We start from the raw sequence: 11,210 nt of genomic DNA on the forward strand, positions 1-11,210 counted from the left end.
TGATAATATTATAAACAAGGGGATACAACTGATATATTGTATGAACTGTTTAAGTGAGGACAGCTTTGAAATAAAAGTCCTGTTTTTTGCATTTATACCTTTTTAGATATTCATCATTGATTTTGCTTTACAATTTATTCATTTTAACCCTTTTTAATCATTTGTAACTGGATATTATTTGTAATAAATAACCCGTGGATACCCATGACTTCCCTTTCCCTCCAGCTTGTGTTCAGGCTGATCTGCCACCTGGTGGTTTTCCGCCTGTACTGCATCTGCACTTTCATCCTGGAGTCTTTGACAGAGGGCCACATGTAAAACACTTCCTCTGTTTAAAATGAACACAACTCCACATGTTCTAGGTCCTATGGGGTGCTACAACTACACATTATACTATATACTATAATAACTCGCACACCATCATTACATTGGTTTCAAAAGATTGTTTGTTTTAGATTAAATAATCCAAATAATAATCCAAATAATTCTGTGTTACCGAAAATAAAGTATATCTTTATAAAAATACTTTTTTCTATAATTGTTTCCAATAAAAAAATGCATTTGTTCACTCTGCACATTTACTTTAATAAAATGTTTAAAAAGTGATAGTACTTTTACTTCTGACCCACAATCCTTTGCACAACAGATATAGGGAAGAGCAAATGGTCACAGTTTGAGGTGTAAAGTTGTAATTGTCTGCATACAGCATGCAACAACAAATACTACGTAAACTGCAGTATTAGTACTTAAAGTGAAGTATGGAAGAAATGTACATGTAAACTGTAACTCAAAAAAATGAGGGCAACTGATTGCTGCAAGTATTTTAAGTTAATCAACTCAAAACTTACAATTTTCAAGAACTTAAATAATTGGATTAAATGCTACATGTACCAATTGATTACAGTAAAATTAAAATGGCTTATTAAGTCAACTCAAATATATTCAGGTACTTTTAGTTAAAGAGTTTCAATGTGACCGCTTTGACAAGGCGGGGTAAGGAAGGCAGTTAGGACCCAAGTGCAGCACAAGGTACTTTGCAGAAAATGGTTTATTGTCAGGAAAGCAAGGCCAAAAAACCAACACCAAAACCAAAAAACTCAACATGGCACATCAAGGATCTGAGAACAGCTGCAAAACAAGCAGAACTTAAATACCAGCAAGGCTAATTACAAAGTTCACAAAGGATTTTTTTTGTACACTTATTAATCCCACCCCTTCTCCCAAAAACTAAATTATTAAAAACGTTTTTTCTTTTTCTTTTAACAAAATGTATCATAACATGGGGGGTGAACACTTTCCAAAATAAAACCGGGAAAACAAAGAGAGATCTATAGATGACAAAATAAAACAGATCATGACACATTTAAATCAAAATGGAGTCGTAACTGAGCAGCCATTACACATCCTTTAATATTTTTGAATGAGGAAACATATTCCACATTCACTATTCCTTGTTGTGTACGAGTTCCAGGGTCGTGGGAAGTAGGGGTGCTGAGGGTGCTGCAGCACCCCCTGGTGGAGGACAGGGGATCTGCACTTCCACAAGATATAATAAAAAAAAAACGAATTTTCAGCCTTGATGTAACAACATTCATAATTAAGTAAAGATAACACCCTTTTCACCCCGGTTACATTTTCCATTTGCCCTGTGCGATGGGCGCTGTGAGTGATGAAGTGGGGGATGTTGGCTTAGCAGGCGCCCGCAGCTCACAGCCAAAGTGAGAGAGATAGAGAGAGGGGATACCGCGGTACCGGCGGGGATTGTTGTTAGCTTCTGTTGCGCTAACGGATATAAGAAGCTGTTTCTACAATAATGTGGAGGGAGTGTCCTCTCCTGTCAGACTGAGAGGCTCAGTGAGGTAAAGGACTCTGAGGGCTTAGATAGTTCACTTTAGTCTAAGTTATCTCAGTGGGTCTCAAACGTTTTGATCACAATTTATGTAAACAAATATTTCCAAGGCACTCCTTTATAATTATTAGGCTGAATAAAAACAGGTTTGAAATCATTGCAATATATACTATAGGACAGTAAACCAAAAATATTGTTTAAAACTGGAGAGATTTTCTAAAATATACATAAATAAATAAATGTTAACTTGTAAAATAAGATATGAATGAACAACACAAATAAAATAAGTTACATGTATTTGTTATTTGCTATGGTAGGTTATTGGAAATGTTCACATACCTACTTATTTGATTAATAAAATGCAAACCGATCTTTTTCATATGGGTGTTTAGAGTTGTATCCCCTAGATCAGTCTCTAATTGGGCGCTCAAAGTGTACCAGATTGAAGCATTTTACTTTAAAATGATAAAAAAATCTTCCCGGGGGGGTACCCCCGGACCCCCCTAAAGGATGTGAAGTCCACCCCCCCAATTAAAACATGTTATAATATATAATACATTTGAAGCTGTCCACCATGTCAATATATTTCTCTGTTTGTAGTGTATTGGTCTTTTGTAGAGGTTTTTCATTGCCAGCTAAAATCTTACCTAGCAGCACATTGGTCAGAACCAGCCCTGGTGTCATCCCCACAGCACCCCCCATTTGAAACATGTTCCCACGGCTATGACGAGTTCTGCAGAAAATAAAACGTTAGTTATCTAAAGCTGTCTGTTAGCATTAGCAACTAGCATAATGCTGAGATATACAAGACATGTTGTTCGTTTTTACTTATTGTGTTTTTATTATCTGTTGAACGATTAAGGGTTCCTTCGATTCTTCTTTATTATTCACAACGTGTGCCTCATTTCTTTTTAAAATAATAGGTTAATCTTCTCTTTTTACTTAATCTGCACTGAACTTCTGCCGTGTTGAATACCTGCAATTTCCCTGGTGCGGGACGATAAAGGGATTCATGTTCTGTATGTCCTTGTTATTAGTGGAATGCTGTGCCACTATAGCTCTTCAAATCTTTAATCATCTTTTTCTTATTATTTCAACCAATATTTTGCCGTCCAATAACTTCAGCATACTTTCAGCTACAGAAACCGTTCAAATATCAAAAATATTCAGCCTTTTCAGCACATGATGAATATGTTATACTTTTTGAAATATTCAGCTTTTTAAACTCTTTTTTTCACATGGAACTCAATGGGAGATGCCTTCAAATCCTCTTTTACCTACATCTAGCGCCAAATGCTAGTCCTTCCACATACTTTCAGCTAGAGACTTCCTTCCAACTTTAAAATGCTCACAAGACCTTCAGGGCTTCAAATGTTATTCAAATTATTCATATCTTTTACACTTTTTGAGATATTTAACTTAGTTTGGAGCTTGGTATAGAGGCCTTCTTCAGATTTTAACATTAGTGTGTGTTAAGTCTAAAGTGCTTTGATCTCAAAACAGAGTGGAAGACAGCTTGAAATTCGCCCAATTTTTTTTTCTTTAAACCTGCCATAGAGCTCCTGCGGTCACGTGACTTTTGGTTATCAGCCACCATTTTGGCAGTAAACATGACGAACGGCGCCAGCGTTTTCCTACCGTGCGAGTATACATCTCATTTTAATTCAAGTGAAATTCGGCTTTATAGTACAAAATTAGAAAGATTAAATATAAGCGACCCATATAATGCACCCGGTGTGCTTTTCAAGAGCATAACCTCCTGCTCTGAAGACGATGTACCCGACTTGCGCTACGCGGACATCCACAGCTATCTTGTAAGCTTTCCATCAGTGTACTCAGGAGACTCCCTCAGAGCTTACAAAAGCTTGGAGGCTTACAAATGGTGTCAGTCCGGCTTCGTAAACAACATTCAACTGTGGAGTCTTACATCCAAAAACTTCGGCATCATCACTGCAAGGGTAAGTATTACATTATTCCAGTTTGATAGGCAGTGTCACGTTAGCATTGTTTGTTTATTAGCTTGTCTAGCTACGGCAGTGTCACGTTAGCATGTTTGTTTATTAGCTTGGATAGCTACTGCAGTGCGTCTGAAACTAGTTTGTATTTTTGCTTTTTGAAAACTTTTTGTAGCATTGTACTGTATTCCTTCACCCACCTGATATGAAGTGATCACTGCATAAGCGAAAGCAAACGGCCGGGGGTCCCATCTTTCAGTCTTGTTCAGACGGCTCCTGGCTCTTTTAATCGCTGCGATCCACTTTTCCCTCCTCTCCGCGTCTTTTGGAATGCGATAATAAGATACACCTTTCTTCTTCCCACGCCTATTTGTGCAACCTGGTGCACAGCAGTTATCCACCATCCTCGACAGTCTGCCAGTGCCTGCCAATGAATTTACTGACGCGATTACTGCCAAAATGGCTGCCCCCTTCGTTTCTCGTCACGTGACCAGCATATGTGACATCATCCGCAGGAGCTCTATAACTCCCAAACCCTACGCTCCTTGGACATCATTTTTCATGAAAAACATAGGAAAACCTCTCCTACGTTGAAACATAACAAACAATTGAAACATCTACAAGAACAATACAACCTGGCTTTCAGATATTTCACAATCTACCCTTAGGAGCAGGTGCATACAAAACCCAAAATAAACTAATCAAAAAGAGACAATAACATTTAAACACAAAATAAACAAAAATACATTGAAAAGGGCTAAGGCTTTTTATGTAAATCATATAGGGGCAATAGCCGCTTTCACACCATAATAATTGCCGGGGCACTAAGTACGGCAAAGTACTTGGTGTACTTTGCCGTACTTAGTGCCCCGGCAATTATTACCAATCGCCTCCACACTGGAGTACTTTTCCCTGTGGGAAGATTACGCAAATGAGCCGCTGACGTCACTTCTTCTTCTTCTGCTTTGGGTTTACTGGCAGGCCGCAAACAACTTCAGGGCGTATACTGCCACCTGAAGTCCCCGACCGGAAGTCCCCGGAGTTGGGGACTGGCTTCAGTAGAAGCTGCTGGGACTCCCAGATACAATGGCGGCTTCAAAAAACGTTTCAAATAAATAATGTATTACAAAAAGTCAATTACGGAATCGGTGTCCCACACCGCTCTCGCAATTTCTTTCCGCTCAGTCTCCGTAAAAAAAAAATTGCTCCTGGGGCCCAGGAGTTCAAAACTTGTAATCCCTATCTGATCAGATCAGATTTGGATTTTGGGGAGTTCAAAACCAAAAAACAGGATTAGGATCACTTTCATATCCGATCAGATCAGGAAATCCAATCCAAGCTTTAATCTGGATCAAATCTTCAAAATGGGTAGTTCAAACCGATAACACAGGATTGGGATCAGTTTGATCATATTATATGATTATAGCACTGATATTCAGGATCTAGTCATCTTGAAAAATCGTAATCTGGATCAGGCTGATCCCAGCGCCGTATAGACTATCTATATGGCGCTGGTTGGTTCCATCGAACAAAAGCTGTGGTGTGAAAACTCCCGTTGCTCTGCTTGCCATCTTGTTAGCACAGCGATTAGCTGTTAGCATTGGGTTCTCACGTAATACGTCGCGTGTAATATCTCCCACCACTTCTTTACTTATTGGTCCACATGGTTTGTAGAAGTCCTGTGTAATACTTCGCGTTAAACTTCTTCCGGAAAACTAACATGAGTCCAACTTTGCCTGGGCCCATAACCTGTTAAACTAATAAAGTATGCGCAGTCATTGTTCTTCTCTCATCCATTTATTCATTTGATCTGTTCTTTGCATGTCGTACTTAAATGTAAGTCTCGCTCTTGTCATCGTTCAGGCTTTGCATTTGAACTCCTATAACTGGTTGCGGACTTGAAGGGAACGACTTCCTGGCCTTCCTGACATCCAGGAAAAAGATGAGATTCTAATCCATTTCAATGCCAAAAGCAAGTTATTGTTTTTTCTTTTTTAATAAGATTTTTTGGGGGAATTTCAGTTTTATTGGACAGTAGAGATCTACTGGAAACAGTGGAGAGGGAGGAGATGATATGCAGCAAAAGGCCCAGCTGGATGGTTGCTTCTTTGTGTGGAACGTGTTCTATCAGGTAAAGCACTTTGGTACCCAGTTATTTAAACTTTTTTAACAAAGGTTTTATTCTCATATACTCAGCAGCTACACTGTAGAAATGTCAATACAATTATTCTGACCTGAGCTCCTCCAACAATGCAACATATATAATAAAATACAAAAATACAAAATAAAAAGTAGTGCAAAAAGTTTATATACATACATTATTTAAATGTCATATTCTGTTCTTGTAAATATCATTCTATTATATTTACAAGAACAGCATATGACATTTAAATAATGTAACGTAAGAAATAAATTAAATACGGTGTATTGCGTGGATAATAGACCCAATCACAGTGAATGTTCAAAACTAAATTTGATAAATCTTTCTTTTTAATCTCACAGTGCACATATTTCAGTAATCATAACACAAAGCTAAAAGTTAATCTGTTTTTCCTTTCTCTTTTCAAGAGTGCTTCAGAGGATGGCTGAATTCACAAAACGTGGAGAAGACGAGAAGAGAGGGAGAAGTTGGCCGGTTACTACATTTCACAAAAAATACAGGACCTTGTGAAAAGTGGAAAGAAACAGTTGAAGGAAATTGCTTAAAATGATTAAGTAATAATCCCACAACACCCACAGCACTTTGTACTTTGCCTCAGTCTTGATAGTCTGTCAGTGACTTTGATATCTCCATTTGAGACTGAGATATTTTTCCTGTCGACCTGTTGGGCGCCTGCCGGTTTCTCCATCCTCTGCTTCATCCCTAAAGGTTTGTCTGCTTTTTAGATATCTGTGCTCATTACTGGGTTTTGAAATTGAACTTCATTACAAACTGTTCCTGTTTGTTGCATTTGGGTTCAAACTCCTCATACGTGTGAACCCACCTGGCTATAAACCCGTCTCTGATTCTGAAACACTCCCAGTTAGTACTGAACTGCTGTGAGGTGAGTTTGAGTTATAGTACTTTATATATGAACAGTTTCTTCCCACTTTAACAATACTGAACATATTTTTCCAGTGTTAAGGCTGTCAATCAGAAGTTAAATCTATTTCTCACTTATGCAAAGAGTTCTATTCTAAAAGGATTTCTTCTCAAATGATCAGGAAATGACGTTGTAAAAACAACTCATCTCTCTCGTTCAGATTAATGTGGTCTGTTTTTTTTTTTTCTTCTTCGCGAAAGGCTGTAGTGTAAAATGTCCTTCTTGGTTGTCGTACACACGTGGCTACGTACGTACGTAGCCACGTGTGTACAGCTATCCAATATAGCGGACTAACTCTTGCTCGAACAGTGTGAATCGGGAAGTCACAGAAACCAAACTCGTCTTTAAAATCCCTTTGACTCCATTCTCCAATGAAGACTGCTTTTGGGTTCATTGTGTTCATTGTGTTCATATCCATCGGCCAATCGGCTACAGGAGGTGAGGGTTATATTAGGAAAATAATGTTCTTCTCGAAAGGCCTCATAAAGGCCTCTGAGCTTTTTTACTATTTTTATAACAAAAATAACTGTTTTAAGACAGTCAAGCTTCGGCCCTCAGATTTGACCGTGTCTTTGTGCTGCTTTACATTAGACTAACGTAACGTACTATCAGCAACAAGCTATTGAGAGGGACCGCTAACAATATGGTGACGCACCTCAGGCCTTCTTTGTTTTTTGTAGGAGCCATTGTTCTATGTTGCTAAATACAGTTGTTTTTTAGACTGTTTGTTTAAACCAGTGTATTTTCACTTTATATATACAGCTTGTTTTTTTTGTCACGATGTGTGCTCGGTGCTCCACCCGGTAGCTAACCTGCTGCTAAAGAGCTAACCTGCTGCTAGAGAGCTAACCTGCTACTAGAGAGCTAACCTGGGCTATTGTGCAATGCTGCTTACTCACTCTTCCTGCATAGACGTTATTCAGTGATCCATCGGTATCCAGTGGTGTAAAATAACTAAGTACATTTACTCAAGTACTGAACTTAAGTACAATTTTGATATACTTGTACTTTACTTGAGTATTTCCATTTTTTGCAACTTTGTACTTCTTTTATTGAATAACTTTAGTTACTTTACAGATGTGGATGAATGATGGTAAATATAATCAGGTCTTAAATCAGACTTTAGTTCCACCTGGAGTAAATCCACAAGCTACCCTGCAGTATACAAAGTCATTCAAACTAGCTGCACCTTTACCAGCTTTGAGAACACTTTCATGATCAATCATTATAAAACATATTATATATATTATTCTGAAATGGACCAATCTGCACAATGACTACTTTTACTGTCGCTACTTTCACTATATTTTGATGATAATACTTTTCTACTTTTACTTGAGGAACATTTTGAATGCAGGACTTTTACTGTAACAGAGTATTCCTACACTCTGGTACTTCTACTTTTACTAAGTACAAGATCTGAGTACTTCTACTTTTACTCAAGATCTGAGTACTTCTACTTTTACTCAAGAACAAGATCTGAGTACTTCTACTTTTACTCAAGAACAAGATCTGAGTACTTCTACTTTTACTCAAGATCTGAGTACTTCTACTTTTACTCAAGTACAAGATCTGAGTTCTTCTACTTTTACTCAAGATCTGAGTACTTCTACTTTTACTCAAGTACAAGATCTGAGTACTTCTACTTTTACTCAAGATCTGAGTGCTTCTTCCACCTCTGTATTCATACTGTGATTCCCCTCTGTATAATGTTTGAGAAATGCACTGCTGACTTTTGCCTTTCTTTCTCCAGACACAGAGGTGAAGGCAAAGCCTGGAGAAGATGTCACTCTTCCCTGCAACTGTTCCACAGATGCTGCCATCACATTGGTTAGGTGGAACAGAACTGATCTGGAGGATGACGTGTTCTTCTACAGAGATAAAAAGCTGATTCGAAGCTTCCAGAATCCACAGTTCCATGGTCGTGTGGAGCTGAAAGACCCAGAGATGAAGAATGGTGACGGTTCGGTTGTCCTGAAGAACGTCAGCGTCAACGACACAGGAACGTACACATGTCGGAGAAATGGGAAGTGTGTTGCCTCTGTCCATCTGAGCGTCTCTGGAGGTGAGTTTGTGTTTTTCCTGAAGATTTCCACCATTGGCATATTGTAAAGGTGTTGTTGATGACATCCTCTGGGATCGGTAGATAATGTCTGATATGAGTCTAGAGAGGAAAATAGATTCTGTTCTTCATCGCCTTCATGATCAGGTTATTCTCCAACATGAGGAGGGATCCAGTCATTTCCTCACTATTTACCTTTTCTTTTCAGGTTCTGGGAACGAAACCATCAAAGAAAGCCGATGGGGTCCCAGAGAATACTGGAGTTTGTTCGCACTGGTTGTTGTTGTTGTTGTTGTTGTTGTTGTTGTTGTCGTTGTTGTTGGTGTAGGTGTTCGACTTGTAAAATATAAAAAAGCGAGGGTGAGGAGATCAGAAGAAGGTGTTGATGAAGTAGAAATGCGCCAACTGAACGTCTGACATGTCACAGACCCCTTTACAGCTGACTGTCCTCCATCACCTTCTTCCAAACAAAATAATCTCATCTCCATTAATATCTCATTTGTCGTGGTGGAGGTTCTAAATAAATAACCCTTCAATGAGTGAGCCTGGGAGGGTTAAGGTTAGACAACATGTGATTTATTTTCCCTCTCTGACGCTAAAAAACCTTGCCGCAATTCCAAATACTCTTAAAATCGGCCAACCTCCCGGTCCTCCCGATGGCCAGTCCGGGCCTAGTATCTATATATAGATAGGGTAGTATCTATATATAGATAGGGTAGTATCTATAGTATACTATAAGTAATGTTTTTTTTGTTGGACGGACACAATAATTTACATTCTTTACAATGTTCAATCTGAATTTACTTTAAAATAAAAAAAATGTATATTGTTTCTGACTTTTCTACATCCAACTCACAGGTTTATCATTTATTTGAGAAAAAAGATGATTAATCTTCCCCTTTTAGAAGTGTAGTTATGGTCATTTGTTCTGGGAATGTCATTTTCGAGCTGGAGACCTGAAAAACAGGCTCGGGGCTCAACAGGAGGATGTGTAATGGCTGCTCAGTTACGACTCCATTTTGATTTAAATGTGTCACGATCTGTCTGTGTTTTATTTTGTGATCTCAAGATCTCTCTTTGTTTTCCCGGTTTTATTTTGGAAAGTGTTCCCCCCCCATGTTGTGATGTACATTTTGCTAAAAGAAAAAGAAATGGGGTGGATTAAATAAGTGTAAACTTCTTCCCAAACCCTTTTTAGGTTTGTAATTAGGTAGATTATTTATTTATAATTTGTAAATCAATAATATTGTTGTTTATCAATTTAAAACTGCTTAAGTTTGTTCAGTATCATAATTCTCTTGCTTCATTCAAATAGTATTATCATTTGTTGTACAGTATTATTGTTTTACACGTTCTAAATGAATCAAATGTCTCTTACTTCCTGTCTTGTCTATGTGACAAAAGGTTCACCTTGATACTCTTTAACAAATTGTACTTTCCATTACATGTACATGTTTTCCATACTTCACTTTAAGTACTAATACTGCAGTTTACGTAGTATTAGCTGTTGCATGCTGTGTATGCAGACAATTACAACTTTACACCTCAAACTGTGACCATTTGCTCTTCCCCTATATCTGTTGTGCAAAGGATTGTGGGTCAGAAGTAAAAGTACTATCAGTTTTTTAACATTTTATTGGAAACAATTATAGAAAGTCTTTCCAAGATATACTTTATTTCAGTAACACAGAATTATTTGGTTAAACAATCTTTTGAAACCAATGTAATGATGGTGTGCGAGTTGTTATAGTATGTGTAATGATAGTACCCCATAGGACCTAGAACATGTGGAGTTAATGTAAATGTCCTGCTTTATATTGTGTTAGCTGGAAATGGGCCGTTCAATAGTGTTTTATTTGTCAGATAGTTTATAGATGTTTTATCTTTACGGTCAACTTGTATATTTTCTACTTTTTAATGCTGTTTTTTTTCTTTACATTTTAGAATTGTTATGATCAATGCCTTGTTTTTTATGCTGCTGCAACGCAAACAATTCCCAATTTGGGATCAATAAAGTACCTCTTATCTTATCTTATATTGTCTAAATCTTAATGACAATGCTGCACTTTGAGCAAACCATAAGCGAGGATGAACTTCCCTAAATGCGGATCATATACAAGATTATTATAGAAATGTGTCGCTTCGTGTAGCTGCGTAAACACAAGCGTCCATTCAAAAAAGATCAGCTGTGAACTAGGTAAGTGTCTGAGGCTACGCCATCATTCATCTAGCATCTATTTTACAACCAGTCTATGTTTTGC

The 11,210-nt window shown here is 37.8% G+C and overlaps 1 protein-coding gene across 1 annotated transcript; it reads left to right on the top strand.

The window, feature by feature from the left end:
* Positions 1-204: 204 nt before the first annotated feature.
* On the top strand, positions 205-10,984 carry LOC307037303 (uncharacterized protein; the record flags this gene model as incomplete). The annotated part of the gene is made up of 5 exons (XM_079678074.1): positions 205-314; positions 6,373-6,431; positions 6,521-6,673; positions 8,641-8,952; positions 9,158-10,984. 5 exons carry the CDS (start codon positions 205-207, stop codon positions 9,364-9,366), a joined length of 843 nt encoding a protein of 280 aa, XP_079534200.1. The 3' UTR covers positions 9,367-10,984.
* Between the last annotated feature and the right edge of the window lie 226 nt (positions 10,985-11,210).

The sequence above is a fragment of the Notothenia rossii genome (genome assembly GCF_949606895.1).
Source record: "Notothenia rossii genome assembly, chromosome: 4".
Lineage (NCBI taxonomy): Eukaryota > Metazoa > Chordata > Actinopteri > Perciformes > Nototheniidae > Notothenia > Notothenia rossii.